The following is an 18,892-nucleotide window of genomic DNA, read 5'->3' on the forward strand; positions in this document are numbered from 1 at the left end:
AAAGCCAGGGTGTGTCATGATATGGGTGTGTGTCAGTACCAGGGTCGGTTACTTGGGATCTTTGTGGTAAGATGTTGGGAATTCTGGGCAACACTGACCTCAAAGCTCTACACTGGGAATCAAAAACCAGTCCAAACTTTCCCTCCATAATGGCGGTGGTGTACACGCACACTGTGTGTGTGACGTCACCAAGTGCTGTCAGTCAGAGCGCCAGGGCGGGAAACTGAAGACGGCGGGAAGAAAACACACAGCGCGCGAGGCGGCCGAGTGACCTCGCGCATGCGCCGTGGACGCAGATTTCTGTCGCTAACGCAGCGATGCTAACTCACCACAGCGCGCGAGCGTGAGAATTTGTACTAATAAACGCGATATTGTATATATGTGCATGTATATAAAACACATGCGTGCTTTATTATCAGTGAAATAATCCATAATCCAGTCAGCGCTTAATCCGGTGTCTAAAAGTGGAAGTGAGTGTATATCAGAGGCGCGGGCGTGCTAGGCTAAGTGTCCGTGTGAGGGAGCCCTGAGGCCGGCCTGACAGGAGCCGGATCCCCGCGGTGTTGTGTGTGTGAGAGAGACAAGAGCCGCCAGGATGAGCGTCAGCCTGGATAAAGAAGCGTATTACCGGCGCATTAAGCGCCTCTACAGTAACTGGAAGGTAAACATGATGTAAATGATGAGTTAATGTGGTGAAATGGCGCTCTTTGGTGTGATCAGGCCTGCACACTGCTCCTCATCCTCGGTGTTTCTTACACAGCTCAGCCCTCGTGTCGCACTGCTCCAGCGGCCAGCACGGTTTGCTTCACCCGCTCCAAAATCAGCAGTTTTTTTTATTTTTATTTTTATATAAAGTTCTAAATTCAGTTGGTGAGGGTGGATCAGTGCACCGTGTTGTGTCTTTGTCAGGGTCTTCTAGCTAGCCCATCAGTGTGATAGCTTTAGCTTGCACACTTACTTATAGCTTGCACGAATATAATTTCATTATATTCATATTAATTAGTACACGCACTGCATACTGTAATATATTTTATTATTGATTAAATTATAGCGTGTTTACTGATCTATCTAAGCGTGCTGAGTGTTAGCCACGTGTTTGTGCACTAACAATAGTCATCATGTGTATTAATATAATAATAATAATAGATAGTAATTATTAATATAGATAGTAATAAATAGATGGATAGTAATATATACTATAAATAGATAGTAATAAATAATAATGTATTATTTAATCACCATTTGGAGGCTCATGATGCAAAAAAATGGGGTATAAATGTTGCATCCAACAAACTGTTTCAATAAAATAAATGTAAAATAATACAGTAACCTGTTTTACCTCCTTGATCAAATATTATTGTGTCCGGTTAATAAATTCTATATTTAAAGCACAAATTTTATTATAATAAAGGTATAAATGCAAATGTTTGATAGATGTACTATTACTAATGAATTACTTTAATGTTATTTCTACTACAATTCATATTTGTTCAATATTTAACATTAATATTTCAGCTGTAAACATTCAGAATATATTATGTTGTAGTTGTGTTAATAATTTAATATTGGATTTTGCTGCAGTTCTAATATTAAAGTCTCATCAAACAACAAAAGCTACATGAATTATACATGCTTAGTTCATACACGTTCTCTATTCTCTTTTTAACATGTTACTAACTCTTAAGCACGAGGGTGGATTACCGTGCTTTACACATTCGTGGCACTGGAAACCGTGCGCAGCTTCCTAAAAAGGACCGATTCCACTGAATATCAGCAAATTCTATAGAAGAGATGCAGCTTCGGCAGAAGTCCATGACCGAGAAACACAAGCAGTAATGATGAAGAGAAGTTTAGTGCTCCCGTCTCCTTCTTTTACTACATTGAACCACGTTTAGCTTTATTCTCAACCAGGAGCTGTAAAACACAAGTTTAAAAGTGAAACAGTTTCCACTGAATATAAGCACATTCTATGGTAGGAAAAGCAGCTTCAGCAGAATGATGAGCCTAAAGATCCCTCAAAATTGTGTCAAGAAACACAAGCCAAAGCTCTTTTGGAATCGCTCTTGAAGAGTTGTGCATGGGCAGGCCTCATGAAAAAATAAAATAATATTATAGACATGTTTCTGAACATCTCTCCATGCACGTGTAAGCGGAGTGTGCTTAAATCTACAGCACCAGGGAAAATAATGCATTTTTTAACATATTTAAATCCAAAACATCTTTTATAATTCGTTTTAAATGAGACAAAGTGAAGAAGCAGCTAAAAACCGATTAAATCAATCAACCATACGTACACGTGTAAGTGCCCGAGCGCTGCGGCACAGTCGGTTCTCTCCGTACGGGCGTGCGTACCTCAGAAGAATCCCGAGGTCCGTGTCTATTCGACAGCAGCCGGTCAGTACCGTACAGTGACTGAGCACTTTATTAGGAACGCCTGCCTGGACCGTACGTCCGTCAGCCGTTTCACAAGCTTCAGAAACACTGTGTGTACACGGTCACTGCCTGTAGATGACCTGTTGCTTGGCTTGGACCACTAGCCACTGAACGTCACTGTGTCTGTTCTCGTCACAGAAAGGCGAGGACGTGTTCGGGAAGGTGGACGCCATCGTGGTTTCCGTCGGCGTGGACGAGGAGATCGTGTACGCCAAATCCACGGCTCTGCAGGTACGCTTGGCTCGTTCGTGTTCTGGTTAAACTGGAGCCGTGAGCCGTTCTCGGTGAGGTACTCGAGGTACTCGAGGTACAGCCTGACATCTAATATACCCTCACATCCCTTTTTGTGGGTGGTTTTAATGTTTTGGCTCGTTAATGTGTGTGTTCCCTGCATCAGTATCAGTTCATCACGCTGTGATTATTTATCAGACTGGTCTCATATGAATCTCTCTCTCTCTCTCTCTCAGACGTGGCTGTTTGGTTACGAGCTGACCGACACCATCATGATCTTCTGCGAGTCCAAGATCATCTTCCTAGCCAGCAAGAAGAAGCTGGAGTTCCTGAAGCAGGTGGCGGTGACCAAGGGAAACGAGAACGCCAACGGCATCCCGCCGGTCACGCTCCTGGTCCGGGAAAAGGTAACAGCGCCCCGGGTTCTTGCTGCTCTGGTACCTAGATTAGCACCGTGTGGGGGGGGGGTATTCCTGCCCTGCGCTCACTGTTTCCGGGTGGAACCGGATTCACTGCGGCTCTGACCAGGCTCTTGAGGCAGCTGATGAGATGAAACTCATGTCGGGTGGATTCCGAGTCCTGGTGACCGCACTGATGGTGATTCTGTTCGTTTCGTCACTGCTTTATTCTGGTCAGGGTCGTGGTGACCCCCCCCCCCCTCGTCTTAGACATAACCTGTCACTTCTGTATGTAGACGCCCAACCGGCCAATAGTTCCACTGGGGATTTAGACCCTGGACCCCAGCGATAGTGGCCTAGTGACACGTCACTGTCACTGCTGGACTGAGAATCGTCCACCAACCAAAAACACCCAGCCGACAGCGCCCCGTGAGCAGCGTCCTGTGCCCACTGATGAAGGTCTAGAAGATGAGCGACTCAAACAGCAGCGATAGATGAGCGATCGTCTCTGACTTTACATCTACAAGGTGGACCGACCAGGCAGGAGTGTCTAATAGAGTGGACAGTGAGTGGACACGGTGTTTAAAACCTCCACTCATACCAGCACAACACACACTAACACACCACCACCATGTCAGTGTCACTGCAGTGCTGAGAATCATCCACCACCTAAATAATACCTGCTCTGTGGTGGTCCTGTGGGGGTCCTGACCATTGAAGAACTGGGTGAAAGGGGGTAACAAAGCATGTAGAGAAACAGATGGACTACAGTCAGTAATTGTAGAACTACTAACTGCTTCTATATGGTAAGTGGAGCTGATTGGTGTATATCCTCTATATATATTTATATATATCTTGTGTTGGTTTAGAACGAGAGCAACAAGGCGAACTTCGAGAAGATGACGGAGGCGATCCGGGGCAGTAAAGAAGGCAAGGCGGTGGGCATCTTCATCAAGGACAAGTTCCCCGGAGAGTACATGAAGAGCTGGAACGACATGCTGACGGCCGAGGGCCTGAACAAGGTCAGAGGGTGGCCAGAATAACGGAAACCTTTCACACACGGGGGCGGGACGGGACGTAGTTTTGTAATCGTGTGTGTGTGTGTGTCAGGTGGACATCAGCGCGGCGGTGGCGTACACGATCGCCGTGAAGGAGGACGGAGAGCTGAACCTGATGAAGAAAGCGGCCGCCATCACCAGCGACGTCTTCACCAAGTTCTTCAAGGAGAGGGTGATGGAGATCGTGGACGCCGACGAGGTGAGGGGCGCGAGAACGCGCCGGTGCTTCGTCTCGCGTCCGCGATGGGGACGCTACCTGATGCCGTCCGTGTTCTTCTACACACCGCGTCTGTATTGTGTCTTAAGTGGCGCAGCTGTAGCCTAGTGGTTTAGGTACTGGTACAGTAATCGGAAGGTTGCCGGTTCAAGCCTCATCTGTTGGGCCCCCGAGCGAGGCCCTTGACCCTCAAATGCTTAGATCGTATGCCGTCACAGTACTGCAAGTCGCTCTGGATGAGAAGCGTCCGCTAAGTGCCAAGAACGTAAATGTCTTGTGGCCGTTCCGATTGGCTGTATGTGTGGCGAACGTCATGAGCACGGTGATTACGTTCGGTTTTTCTAAGCTGGCTCGACTGAGGGCGCGTTCACATGAGAAGTGTGGCACACCTTTGCACCTAACTGACCCAAGTCTGCTGTTCGCTGACCCTTTCAAAGCTCCTCCGATGAGACGAACTGTTCGATACGAGGCGGTAAAACGGCGAGTGAGGAATGTGATGAGTGGAGGAACTTATGAGCAGTAATAATGAAGAGAAGTTTAGTGCTCCTGTCTCCTTCTTTTACTACATTAAACCACGTTAAGCTTTATTCTCAACCAGAAGCGTTTTAGACTCAGAAGCTGGAGCTGTAACACGAGTTTAAAAGTGAAACAGGGAGAAAGAATCCAGATACACACGCTGTGCGCTAACGTCCGTCCCTCTCGCTCCGACAGAAAGTGAAGCACAGCCGCCTGGCCGAGTCGGTGGAGAAGGCCATCGAGGAGAAGAAGTACCTGGGCGGCGCCGACCCCTCCACCGTAGAGATGTGCTACCCGCCCATCATCCAGAGCGGCGGCAACTACAGCCTGAAGTTCAGCGTCGTCAGGTGTGCACAGGTGCCGCCGGGTTGGGTTGGGTTAGATCCACGTCAGAGCTGGTGTAGAAACGTCTCCCTCTCTCTCTCTCTCTCTCTCTCTCTCTCTCTCTCTCTCTCTCTCTGTGTCTCAGCGATAAGAACCACATGCACTTCGGCGCCATCACGTGCGCCATGGGGATCCGCTACAAGTCCTACTGCTCCAACCTGGTGCGCACGCTCATGGTGGACCCGCCGCAGGAGATGCAGGACAACTACAACTTCCTGCTGCAGGTGGAGGAGGAGCTGCTCAAGGAGCTCAAGCACGGTAATCGGGGTCTGATTCAGGTTATTAAAGAGGTGCATTTAACAGGTATTAAGTATTCATATTGTTAGGGATGTTAGGCGTTTTTTTACACGACATCTCAGTATGGAGCGCTCTGATTGGCTTAGTTATGTAACCCAGCGTGGTAGTGACGCACTCGCTTAATAAAGAAATAAATACACGCTATATTCACTCATCGTCGGGAGCGTTTAACACTTTATTACCTTCCTCTTTTACGGTACCGAATAGAGCACTGAAGTCGTGTCGTCACGTTGTAGTCCACGCCATGTTGTTACGCCCATATTTGGTAACCCGGGTCTAAGAGAAATTTTGAATAGGAAGAATGAACGGAGATTTCACAAATTGCTTCTCTCGCATCCTGTAGTCATAAAAAATGTTCCAGAGCTGTTAGGTTTTGTTTTATGGAGATTCTTCCGTCTATTTTCACCGGATCCTCTGAATTACGAAGTCGTTAATGAGTCAAAATATGAATATCGCTGCATGTGAGCTAACGCTACTGCGCGCCGAATTGACGTCACTAAACTGGAAGCCTCTTATATTGTTTTTCTTTCTTTTATAAGCCTCTTAAATAAGCGCACGAAGCAGCGCGATTCACCGGCGTAACAGTGCAGCGATATTCACACGTTTTACTTTATATTTTTAGTAGCTAGCTACATTAAAGTAGAAAGCGAGGACGGTCGGGTGTTACGCCGTCGGTTGTACTCAACAAAAGCGAGCCGCTCGTTCCGTCGATTCGATCGGTGTAGTTCAGTGACGTCTGATTAATGCGCAGTAGCGTTAGCTTTCGTGTAGCATTATTAGTATTACGACCTTTTTTTTGTTTGTTTTTAGTTTTTTTACCCCTTTTTCCCCCTTTAGCGCATCCAATTGTTCAATTAGCATCGTGCTTCCTCTCCGTCTATGCCGAACCCCGCCCTGACGGAGGTGATCGAAGCTAACCCGTATCCCCTCCGAAACACGAGCAGCAGCCAGATGCATCTTTGCCACCCACACGTCGATGAGTTTGGCGCCACCTAGCGTCGCATGCGGAGAGACGCACCCTAAGGGCACCCCCTCCCATCGCTGTGTAAGCGCCTCCAATCGGCCGGCAGAGAACGCGATCGCATTCTGACAGAGAGAGACCCACATCCGGTTCTTTGTCCCGCCCCCCCCCCCCACACGAGCGACCGGCCAATCGTTGCTCATATAGCCACTCGGCTTCGAACCGGTAAAGCAAGGCTGGATTCGATACGACGCTTCTCAGAATCCAGCCCTGGTCGCAGCGCGTCTCTTTTTACCGCTGCGCCACCCGAGCGGGCGTATTACGACCCTTTAACGACCTCGTAATCCGGAGGATCCGGCGATGTACGGGAGGAAAATGTACACAGGACGGAACGTGCAGGGTTCTGAACGTGTTTGTTCAGCACAGGATGCGGTTTTTTTTGAAAACCCCGTTCATTTTCCCCCACAGGAAATCTGACTTAGACCCGGGTCTCCAGATATGGGCATAACGAGGACTACAGAATAGCGCACGACTTCAGCGGTCTATAGCGGACAGCTAGAGTCATGGCCGTTAGCCAAGCAGTATTATCCAGTTCTTATCTAGACATTACAAGTATCGGTATGAGACTCGGGATCAAAATTAAAGATCGGGAACAAAAAAAAACCTGATCGGGACATCCCTAAATATTATTATTATTGTCTCTAACATCCAGGGGTGAAGATCTGCGATGCCTACAACACGGTCATGGACTACGTGAAGAAGGAGAAATCGAACCTGCTCAGCAAGCTCACCAAGAACTTGGGGTAAATATGGGATTCTAATCAGACCCGGAGACTCATCATCAGATCGTTTAGACGCTTAAACTGCCCCTGATGCCCCGATGGTGTAAAACTGAACGCTGGGATGGATCTTCGGCGCCGAGGAGGCGTCGGGCGCTCCCTCGTCATTCGGTCGGATCGTCGCTCCTCAGTAGGAGCATTTTAAGGGAGCTAAGGAGGAATTTAGACACGCCCTCTTCTCAGCTCGGGAGAGCGTAGGATCATGGGAGATGTGTCTGTGTAGAGCGAGCAGACGTTTACGTTTACATTTTCGGCATTTAGCAGACGCCTTTATCCAAAGCGACTTACATTACAGTTACAGTGTACAGTCTGAGCGATTGAGGGTTAAGGGCCTCGCTCAAGTGGCGACCAGGCAGTAGTGGGGCTTGAACCAGCTACCTTCTGGTTGCTAGTCCAGTACCTTAACCACTAGGCTATGGTTTGCCCTGAATATACAGGATTACTGACCGGACCGGAGGTAGAGATGAACCCCTGTATTGCTCCGTAGCCTTCTAGCAATCAGAAGGTCGCTGGTTAAAGACCCACCACCGCCAGGTTAACACTGTTGGGCCCTTGAGCGAGGCCCTTAACCCTCAATTGCTCTATTGTAAGTCGCTTTGGATAATGTCGTAACCCGCTTAACGAGACTAGATCTAAACTTGGGGAACGTCGATGCTGAACCCTGTGGCCTGATGTTCCCGTCCTGCTGCGTGTGTGTGTGTGTGTGTGTGTTTCAGGTTCGCTATGGGGATCGAGTTTCGGGAAGCCTCTCTGGTCCTGAACGCTAAGAACCAGTTCAAACTGAAGAAAGGTGAGCGTGCGCACCCGAGTGTTCCCGGTCCACGTGCACGTTCCTTACCGAGCGTCTTCTTCATACCCGAGTGTTTCTCCACGGTCCTGTGTACTGTGTGTGTGTGGCCCGAGCTGGTGTGAAGCTGGCCCGACTGAGGACGGCGTGGCGCACGCTCGTGCCGGACCCGTCCGTGATGGTTGTTGGATTATAATAATAGTAGTGGGGGAATGCGAATGCAGTCGGGCTAGCGCAGTTCGTATGGGCGCAGAGACGTCTGTAACCGTCGTCGGTAGTGAGGAATCAGGAGGGCGTGAGATTATAGTACTTGAACCTGCTATTATGTTGAATAATAAAACGGGAACTAGCTGATAGACTCCGGACCCACCTTGACCCTGACCAGGGTGGAGCGGTTGTCGAAGGGAAGTGTGCAGGGCAGCACAGAAGGTGCCAGTTTTGAACCTAGTGTTAACACGGCGCCTATGGTGCCGGACTGGAAATCGGAAGGTTGCTGGTTTGAGCCCCGCCATCATGCTGCTTCTGTCGGGTGCCTGAGCAAGGCCTGATAGACCCCGGACTCACCTTGACCCTGACCAGGGTGGAGCGGTTGTCGAAGGGAAGTGTGCAGGGCAGCACAGAAGGTGCCAGTTTTGGACCTAGTGTTAACACGGCGCCTATGGTGTGGGTCTAGAAATCAGAAGGTTGCAGGTTTGAGTCCCACTATGTTGCTTCGGTCGGGTGCCTGAGCAAGGCCTGATAGACTTCGGACCCACCTTGACCCTGACCAGCACAGAAGGTGGCAGTTTTGGACCTCGTAGTTACAGTGTTAACACGGCGCCTATGGTGTGGGTCTAGAAATCAGAAGGTTGCAGGTTTGAGTCCCGTCATCATGTTGCTTCTGTCGGGTGCCTGAGCAAGGCCTGATAGACTCCGGACCCACCTTGACCCTGACCAGGGTGGAGCGGTTGTCGAAGGGGGGGGTGGGGGGGGGGGGGTTGTAGGGCAGAACAGAATGTTGCTTTGGTCGGGTGTGTAAGAAGCGCTGTTGTATCCGAGTCGGTATCATATTCGTGTGTGTGTGTGTGTGTGTGTGTGTGTGTGTGTGTGTGTGTGTGTGTGTGTGTGTGTGTAGGCATGGTGATGAGTGTGAGTCTAGGCTTCGCTGACCTGATGAACTCTGAGGGGAAGAAGGACGAGCAGAAGAAGTACGCCCTGTTCATCGGCGACACCATCCTCATCAACGAGGTGAGATCCTCACACACACACACACACACACACCAGATCCTCACGCTTGGTCCTGACCGCTTCCCTCTGTGTGCTCTGTGTGCAGGAGGACCCGGCCACCGTCCTGACCCCAGTGAAGAAGAAGATCAAGAACGTTGGGATTTTCCTCAAGGTCAGTGATAGCTCAGCGGTTAAGGTTGCTGGACTAGTAAACAGAAGGTTCAAGCCCCGCCACCACCAGGTTGCCACCGTTGGGCCCCTGAGCGAGGCCCTGTGTAAGTCGCTTTGGATAAAAGCGTCTGCTAAATGCTGAAAACGTAAAGGTGAATATAAGGACTGTGTGCTATGACTCGTTCTGGCCTGTAGGGGGCAGGCTGTCTACACTTCTGTAATGTAGCCCCGTTCTTCCTTTATATTGGGGTCCGTGTGCAGCCAGACCGCCGCGTCCCGCCGTGGCTCAGCTCAGGAAGGGGTTTAGAAACACCACTGTAGGAATCTGAGGCTTTTATTTTGATTTAAATGCCTTTATTTCTAGGGATGTAACGATACACTTTGACCCACGATGCGATACGATTCACGATACGATTTTTCCCGAATTTAAAAAAAAAACTGAAATTAATTATGACAAATTATGAAAAAAATCCAATAAAATCCTGTATTTGTGCTCGTATTTAATTTATCTAAATAGTGAACGTCCTTTTATTTCTGAGGTAGGTACAAACAATTTTGAATTAAGCCCAATTTGCCTGGAGGGGGGAAAAAAACCCGAATCTGGCAACCAGGCGTATAGCTCCAGTGACGTCAACCAGGCGAGGTGAATCGCGCCAGCGCCCTCTGCTGTTTAAAGTGAATATTGATTCATATTTAAAGAATAACCGATTGAAATCGTGGTCTTGTGGTGCATCGTTACTCGCGACCGACCCCTGGGTGAAAAACCCTGGCCTAGTGGGATACCGACTGGAAGGTTGTGGGTTCGAACCCCAAGGGCCCTTGAGCACGGCTCTTAACCCTCTTGTACGATGCCTGCACGAGCGTTCTGGCCTCAACTTCTAAAGTTGCTATCGTATAAAGCACCGTCTGAATAAAATTGAGGATCACAGCCTCGTTTCCTGTGTTTCGGCTTGAACCGGACCCATCTCGACCCTGACCAGGTTAAAGTGATGGCTAGAAATGGAATTAAATTAAAAGTGATTATTATTTTTACTTTATTCTTTATTCTAATGATGATTATTTGTCTGTCTGAGGCGTCTGCGCTTGTTCAATCTGCACTTATATAGATCGACCCTTAGAGTTGGATTTTGATGATCTGGCAACCCTAAGCCCTTCACTAACACACAAACCAGTCCGAATGTGGACATGTGTTTATGATTGGAGTGAGTTTGTAGACCTGGTGCTGTGTGTGTGTGTGTGTGTGTGTGTGTGTACTCCGCCCTGATCCGTGTGTGTGTGTGTGTGTGTGTGTGTGTGTGTGTGTGTGTGTGTATAGAACGATGACGAGGAGGACGAAGATGAAGACGACGACGACGCCGAGCAGCTGCTGGGTAAAGGAGCTCGAGCTGCCCTGCTGGCTGATAGGACCAGGGTGAGCGTGTGTCAGATCTACTGTTAGATACTGGCGCGTGGGTGTACAGCAGATCTGATCCCTTCTTCCTATTGGACAGAACGAGATGACCGCAGAGGAAAAGAGGCGGGCCCATCAGCGGGAGCTGGCCAATCAGATGAACAATGAGGCCAAGCGGCGCCTGACCGAGCAGAAGGGTGAACAGCAGATCCAGAAGTAAGTTACGGCGCTATGGGGTGTTCGCGGACGTGACACCAATCCACCCTCCGCACTAGTCAGAGTGTACCAGCAGGTGCTCGTCATCAGTACAGCCTCACCTGTCAGTGATGGACGTCACTAAGCTTTTATAGCAGCTCCCTCAGGCGCAGTTAGTCGTGTCTGTCGGACGCCCGGCCGGGTCGATAGCACCGCCGAGATTCCCGTATAGAACCCAACACTAGGTGGCACCAAAGGTGCGTCTGTTCGGGACGCTCGGTTTGGACGACGGTCCAAAGACGGTCTGTGGGTTCTGAACCGACCTCTCACTCTCTCCTCTCAGAGCCAGGAAGTCCAACGTGTCCTACAAGAACGTATCCCAGATGCCTCGGGAGAAGGACATCCGGGACATGAAGCTCTACATCGACAAGAAGTACGAGACGGTCGTCATGCCCGTGTTCGGCATCGCCACGCCCTTCCACATCGCCACCATTAAGGTACTGGTGTCCGGCAGGGCTGCCGTGATTGGTCGACCTAGTCGATGTGTTTTAAGTTGATAAACTATGTTTATAAATGATATTTTTTTTACATTTCTACACCGTCTCCAGTCATATAAGCGTTCATATGATTCCCTCAGCACCAAGGACGGATTAAGGATAGTCTGGGCCCCTGGGCAAAGAGTTGCCCAGGGCAACCACCCCGTCGCCATAACCAGGGCCCTCTAAAAATATGCCCCCCTCTTTCCTAGGACCCCTAATAGCCAGAAGTCGAAGTCAGAGCAGTGCCACAACGCCTCATCCATTTTCATAAGGGGCCCAAAAGCATGGCTAGGGCCCCCAAGAGGCCCTGGGGTCAAAGTCCCTAATAGTCAGAGGATCCTTAGAATGGAGGGCCCTCGGAAATAAAAATATATTGTATCATAAATGTTGATAGGCATCGCAAAAGGCCCCTGGGCGCTGGCCCCACTGGCCCGGTCAGTAATCCAGCCATGCTCAGCACTAGGGCTGGGCGATTTTCACGATTAATTGGGTTAATTGGCATGAACGTTTTCACCCGATGTTAGAAATGTGACAATCGCGATTGTTTACATACTTTATCTTTTAATTAAAATGCAGAGATGTCACGAGGCAGAACCTGAGCAGACGCTCGCGGAATATAAATCAGGGAACGTTTCATATCCAAGGGGCGAAAACAGGTAGAGTCCAAAACCAGAGGATAAACTAAACAGTAAACGGATACGGATACTGATACTGATAGAGACTCAGTCAGTGGTGGAAACAGCACAGTACAGGCTCGTGTTCCTTTTAAGAACTTTTTGTAGTTCTTTTCCTAATGTAAGGAGGTTCTGCTGCACATTATTTAAAGTAAGAGTTGTTTGTGAGCTATTCTTATAAAGGATGTAGATCATTCAGATTTCTATTTTGTTTTAATTATTGTTAATTATTGTGATATCGTTATTGTTATAAAGTTTGAGTCCCTTAAAAGGATAATTATAGGTGGTGCTGTTACTATTACAAAAAAAAAGAAATTTGAGTCTTTTTCCAATTGCATTATACAAGAACAAAAATAATCGTAATCGAGAATCGGTTATAATTTTAAAATAATCGAGATTATTATTTATTTTTTTGCAAAATCGCCCAGCCGTACTCGGCACTACTCGCTGTGTGCAGGACCTCAGTCACAGTCTTACAAAACACCGCCTGCAGCCGTCAGAGGACGATTGTAGAGAGCTTGTAAACACCCGAATCATCCACAGTTCGGTGATACTTAAAACTGGTACAGAACTAAACGCTGGTTTGTTCACTGTGTAAAGCTTTGATGGTACCACAGCAGCACCGGCGCCGTGCTGCACGTCTATATCGTTTCATTACGCTGCTTAATCGCGGCGATCTTGGAATAGCGTATTTCTTAGCGAGTTCAGTTAAGCGCAAAAAGCTTCTAATGTGAATGCGCCGGAGCACTCGGCACCGTGTTTACATGGTTTGGAATGTGCAGTAAGTGTTGAGTGAATGTGGAGGTTAGGATCTGGGCTCGTTCTGTCGTTACTGTACGTCGGACGTGATGAGACGCGGCTACATCTAACTGTTTTATTTCTGCTATGAGTTGAAGCACGTTGCTGTGTGTACGGAACACCATAAACACGTGCTGCACTTCAGAATGTGATGATATGAACATAAACCCTGTTTACATTTAGTTCTGTGGTATATTATTATGCCGGACAGTTTAGTGTTCAAACAAAAGAAGCGTAAATGAGATTCTGATTTATATTGTTTGAAGGAAAATGAATCGTTTAGGTTAATGGACTGATCGATATAATCGTCTACAAATTAATTGATAGATAAATAGTCGTTAGTGGCAGCTCTAGTGTCCAGTTCTAGTTATTTGAAGCTTTATATATATATATATATATATATATATAAATAAATAAGAGTGTTGTTGTACTTCTCTGACCAGTTCCATGACCAGACAGCAGAGGTCGCTGTTTGTCGCAGCAACGGTGAGAAGGACCCTAGTGCGTCCACTCCAGCCCTGTCAGACTGGTACCTTGTCAAATGAGGGCGGCTCGGTGGGTAGCACCGTCGCCTCGCGGCACGAAGGTCCTGGGTTCCATCCCCAGGCGGAGTTTGCATGTTCTCCCCCCCCCCGTGTCTGTGTGGGTTTCCTCCCACAGTCCAAAAACGTGCAGCCGGGTTAAACTGGAGACACTGAATTTGCACTATAGGTGAATGTGTGTGTGTGTGTGTGTGTGTGTGTGCCTCGTCCAGGGTGTTACTGTGTGCCTTGCGCCCATTGATAAAGCTCCAGCACCTCCCCCCCCCCCATAAGAAAATGAATGAACCAGCATGACGTTGAAATCATCCTAATAAATAAATAAATAAATGAGCTGGTTACGCTCGGTGTTCCAGCATTGCTACAGAGACGGCTGTAGCCTAGTGAGCAGAGCTTTGGGCTATCGATCACAAGGTTGTGGGTTCGTACCATGGCTGACCCCTCGCTCTGAGATGCAGGAGGAGATCACTGCTTCTGATGTTTTTCTGATGTTCAGTGTTTATATCCTGGATCGTGTATGCTGTGTGTGTGTGTAGAACATCAGCATGTCGGTGGAAGGAGACTACACGTACCTGAGGATAAACTTCTTCGTGCCGGGGAGTTCACTGGGCCGACACGAGGGCAACATATTCCCCAACCCTGATGCCACCTTCGTCAAAGAGATGTGAGCTCACGCTGGTTACCGTGGTTATCTCCCGCCATCACGCTATAACGTGAGATATTTATGCATGTCCGTACGTTTCTGTTCCTCTCAGCACGTACCGCGCCTCCAACCTGAAAGTCCCGGGCGACACCTCGGTGCCCTCCGCCAACCTGCAGAACGCCTTCCGCATCATCAAGGAGGTGCAGAAGCGCTACAAGACCCGCGAGGCCGAGGAGAAGGAGAAGGAGGGCATCGTCAAGCAGGACTCGCTGGTCATCAACCTGAACCGCTCCAACCCCAAGCTCAAGGACCTGTACATCCGGCCCAACATCGCCCAGAAGAGGATGCAGGGCTCGCTCGAGGCTCACACCAACGGTGAGGAACGGTCAGGGTGCCTCGCGTCAACGTCAGCAGTGATCAGGTCTCCAGGAGGGCTGAGATATGACTAAAAAACTCATCTCAATGTGCTTCAGTGAGATATGAGATGTTCTCCTGTTGTCCTCGCTGTTCTACTCTTCTCCTGTCTTCACTGTTCTTCTGTTCTCATTGTTCCACTCTTCTCCTGTCCTTTCAGTCCTTACTTTTCTTCTGTCCACACTAGGGATGTCCCGATCCGATCTCAAAGATCGGAATCGGGGCCGATCGAGGCGTTTTTTTTAGCTGATCGGTATGGGCTTTACTAAACCCGATCCCGATCCTTCGTTTTACGTCAGCATGTCGGCTGTGTGGAAATACTTTAAACTAGAGATGGGACGACCGATCGGCTACGAATCGACCGATTTTTAGTCAAAATATGCTATCGGCGATCGGCGATATCTCCTAAAAGCAGCCGATCCGATCGTGTGATATATAAAGATCACGTTAAGTTAACAGCTCAGTGGATCGATCCAGACTTTGAGCTACGAAGCACCAACCATCACATCACCATTCATCAACCATCGTACAGAAACCATCGTGAAAGCTCTTACGATGTAATTTTGCTGATTGTAATATTTACTTTAAAAAGATAATTCAACCCGGTCACATCTGAGTCGATTCTATCAGCACGTTATATAAACTCCTGGTTCACTTTGGTAAATCGTAAGCGGTTCTTACTTGTGATGTAGATGAGAACAGAAAACGTTACAGAGCCAATCAGAGGCAAAAGTTTATTCATTACCAAATTCGTTAGTTCAGGATCATCTGCTGAACTTTTAGCTCCTTAGACGGAACGAGTCTGACTCGGTTACAGATCTGTGCTAATAACAGTGTAATGAAGCTTTTTAATGTAAGAGAGTCACACAGAATGTTCTGTAGTAGTTGGTGTTAATTTAAAACCACGACATTTAATTAATAACAGTGTAAACACGGAGAGATAACCGAGAAGAGAAACTTACGCTTCACATAAAAACGAATCGACTCATGAATCAATGAATCACTTATAGCGATACTGTGAACAAAGCGTCTCTTCTAAAGGCACAAACACACACACACACACACACACACACACACACACACAAATACCCCCCCCCCCCCTTCCCGATCGGAATCGGCTATCGGCCGATGTCCCTGAAAGTAGATCGGAGATCGGAATCGGTGCCAAAAACCCCGATCGGTCCATCTCTACTTTACACTGGAAAGTGAAACGAGTCCAGCAGTGAAGTGTAACGTCTGCAGTGCGAGCGCTTCACCAGGCGGTGGCAGCAGAGCCGCGTTCACTACTGTAGAATTTTACTGTTTATACGGTGTGTGAGTCCAGGATCGCTCCGGCTTACAAAACGATCACTTATAATCCCAGTATGTGAACTTCAGGAGCATATAACGTACAGCACGAGTTACAAGACTGACCGACATCTCAGTACCGAGCGCTCTGATTGGCTTAGTTATGTAACCCAGCGTGGTAGTGACGCACTCGCTTGATAAAGAAATAAAATACACGCTATATTCACTCATCGTCGGGAGCTTTTAACACTTCATTACCTTCTTCTGTTACTCTGCACTCGCTTCTCGTAGAAACCATCGTCACGATACAAGCACTTTAAGAACTGGCTTTCCTTCATAACAAGAGAGCCTTTCCATGTTATTTTGGTGTTCAGGTTTTACTGTAATGCTGGTAAGTAACTTATTAGTTTTTTTTATATTCAAGTTAAGCTGCTACACCACTTGTGAGTGGAGATTTCTGTTCATGTTTAGTGCATCACTGCATTAAACAGAATTATTATACATTATCGTTGAATGTGAAGTTCGAAGTGAAACTGTAAGTATCTCACTCATGTTGAGTGTTTTAGTGTTACTGCTACGATGCTGCACTAAGTTTGATTAGTTTTATTTAGTAAAAATAAAAGAACATTAAGCAATAGTTTAGATGCAGGCGATTTCTTCCCTACAGCACTGCAGAGCTATTCAGGTGTTAAACGTGTACACTGGATTCATGTGAATAACTGTAATGTACTGAAGTGTGCACCGTGTGAACAGTCATGTGATCAGGTCAGGATTGGGCAGGGTGTGTTGATTCTGACTGGACTCGTGTGTGTGTGTGTGTGTGTGTGTGTGTGTGTGTGTGTGTGTGTGTGTGTGTGTGTGTGTGTGTGTGTGGCAGGATTCCGTTTCACGTCCGTACGTGGAGATAAGGTGGACATCCTGTACAACAACATCAAACACGCCGTCTTCCAGCCCTGCGATGGAGAGATGATCATCGTGCTGCACTTCCACCTCAAGGTGTGTGTGTGTGTGTGTGTGTGTGTGTGTGTGTGTCTCTGCGGGAGTGCGTTTCCTCACGCCCCCCCTCCGGTTCTCTCCCCCCCTCTCAGAACGCCATCATGTTCGGGAAGAAGCGGCACACGGACGTGCAGTTCTACACGGAGGTGGGCGAGATCACCACGGACCTGGGCAAGCACCAGCACATGCACGACCGCGACGACCTGTACGCCGAGCAGATGGAGCGCGAGATGAGGCACAAGCTCAAGTCGGCCTTCAAGAACTTCATCGAGAAGGTGGAGACGCTCACCAAGGAGGAGCTGGAGTTCGAGGTTCCCTTCAGAGACCTGGGGTGAGGGAACGGGCCTGGTTCAGGTTCATTTCCATCTCTCAGAAGTATGTGGTCACACCTTCTAATGATTGACTTCAAGGTGTCGACGGGAAAGTGGGCCTCTCCTGGGGCCTGGACGTCTTTGGGATGAATCGGAACTTCCGGTTGATCGAAGCCCCACAGAGGAGCGGAGGCTGTTATAGCTGCATATTGATGTCCGTGGTCTTAGTATGCAAATGTCTCAACAAGCGCAAGGTCCCGTGTCCACATACTTTTGGGCATATAGTGTGTGTGTGTACAGTATATTTACATGGACTAGGAATCAGAAGGTTGCTGGTTCAAGCCCCACCACTGCCGGGCCCTTGAGCAAGGCCCTTAACCTTTAATTGCTTAGACTGTGTACTCACAGTACTCGTATAAAGGCCCAGCAGTTAAGGTACTGGACTAGTGATCAGAAGGTTGTCGGTTCAAGCCCCACCTCTGCCTGGTCGCCACTGCCGGGCCCTTGAGCGAGGCCCTTAACCCTCTTGCTTAGACTGTGTACCGTCACAGCCTCTGCTAAATGCTGCAAATGCAAGAGTGGCCAGTGAGGGTCGCCAGAGAGCACACAGGGGAATTGGCTATGTCTGATTAGGTTGGGGTGTGTAAACTTTTGCATCCACGTGTATGTGTTACTCGGTGGTTAGGGTGAAGAAGGTTGTGGGTTCAAGCCCCACCACTGCCGGGCCCTTGAGCAAGGCCCTTAACCTTTAATTGCTTAGACTGTGTACTCACAGTACTTGGATAAAGGCCTAGCGGTTAAGGTACTGGACTAGTATTCAGAAGGTTGTCGGTTCAAGCCCCACCACTGCCGAGTTGATGGTCACAGCTCTGGAGCGTCCACATAAGAAGAGAGGGGTTGGTGGAGTGTGGATGGTTGTGAGTTCGGATCCCGTGGTGGTAACGTTGCCCCCGTGTGTGTGTGTGTGTGTGTGTGTGTGTGTGTGTAGGTTCCAGGGCGCCCCCTACAGAAGCACCTGTCTCCTGCAGCCCACGTCCAGCTCGCTCTGCAACGTCACCGAGTGGGTGAGTACCGATAGCCCAGGAGTCTGCCATGTTTTCATTTGTGCCCGTTCAGCCTGGTTCTCACCCCCCCCCCCCCCCCCCCCCCCCCGATGTGGTGTGATCTCCTCAGCCCCCGTTCGTGGTGACCCTGGACGAGGTGGAGCTGGTCCATTTCGAGCGTGTGCAGTTCCACCTGAAGAACTTCGACGTGGTTATCGTCTACAAGGATTACAGCAAGAAGGTCACCATGATCAACGCCGTGCCCGTCAACTCGCTCGACCCCATCAAGGAGTGGCTCAAGTAGGTTCTGTTCTCCTCACCAACTCTCAGAACGTCTGAGGTGTTCCCTCATCACGTCTGCTGAACTCATGGTCCTCACGGTTCCCCTGTTCTCCTGCCCTCACTGTTCTCACTGTTCTCCTGTCCTCACTGTTCTCCTCTCCTCACTGTCCTCACTGTTCTCCTGTCCTCACTGTCCTCACTGTTCTCCTGTCCTCACTGTTCTCACTGTTCTCCTCTCCTCACTGTTCTCCTGTCCTCACTGTTCTCCTCTCCTCACTGTTCT

At 48.7% G+C, this 18,892-nt stretch overlaps 1 protein-coding gene across 1 annotated transcript in view; it reads left to right on the forward strand.

The window, feature by feature from the left end:
• The first annotated feature begins 295 nt into the window (after positions 1-295).
• supt16h (SPT16 homolog, facilitates chromatin remodeling subunit) overlaps positions 296-18,892 on the forward strand; it is a 35,303-nt gene continuing 16,706 nt past the window's right edge. The window contains exons 1-20 of the mRNA XM_063008315.1: positions 296-661; positions 2,572-2,664; positions 2,901-3,071; positions 3,932-4,084; positions 4,173-4,319; positions 5,049-5,200; positions 5,323-5,495; positions 7,208-7,298; positions 8,051-8,124; positions 9,236-9,348; positions 9,434-9,499; positions 10,814-10,909; positions 10,989-11,104; positions 11,427-11,580; positions 14,170-14,297; positions 14,389-14,651; positions 16,855-16,973; positions 17,066-17,304; positions 18,273-18,348; positions 18,458-18,627. Of these exons, the coding sequence (XP_062864385.1) occupies positions 596-661; positions 2,572-2,664; positions 2,901-3,071; positions 3,932-4,084; positions 4,173-4,319; positions 5,049-5,200; positions 5,323-5,495; positions 7,208-7,298; positions 8,051-8,124; positions 9,236-9,348; positions 9,434-9,499; positions 10,814-10,909; positions 10,989-11,104; positions 11,427-11,580; positions 14,170-14,297; positions 14,389-14,651; positions 16,855-16,973; positions 17,066-17,304; positions 18,273-18,348; positions 18,458-18,627 (2,660 nt within the window). The 5' untranslated portion in view covers positions 296-595. The remainder of the gene's footprint in view (positions 662-2,571; positions 2,665-2,900; positions 3,072-3,931; positions 4,085-4,172; positions 4,320-5,048; positions 5,201-5,322; positions 5,496-7,207; positions 7,299-8,050; positions 8,125-9,235; positions 9,349-9,433; positions 9,500-10,813; positions 10,910-10,988; positions 11,105-11,426; positions 11,581-14,169; positions 14,298-14,388; positions 14,652-16,854; positions 16,974-17,065; positions 17,305-18,272; positions 18,349-18,457; positions 18,628-18,892) is intronic.

The sequence above is a fragment of the Trichomycterus rosablanca genome, chromosome 14 (genome assembly GCF_030014385.1).
Source record: "Trichomycterus rosablanca isolate fTriRos1 chromosome 14, fTriRos1.hap1, whole genome shotgun sequence".
In the NCBI taxonomy this organism is placed as follows: domain Eukaryota; kingdom Metazoa; phylum Chordata; class Actinopteri; order Siluriformes; family Trichomycteridae; genus Trichomycterus; species Trichomycterus rosablanca.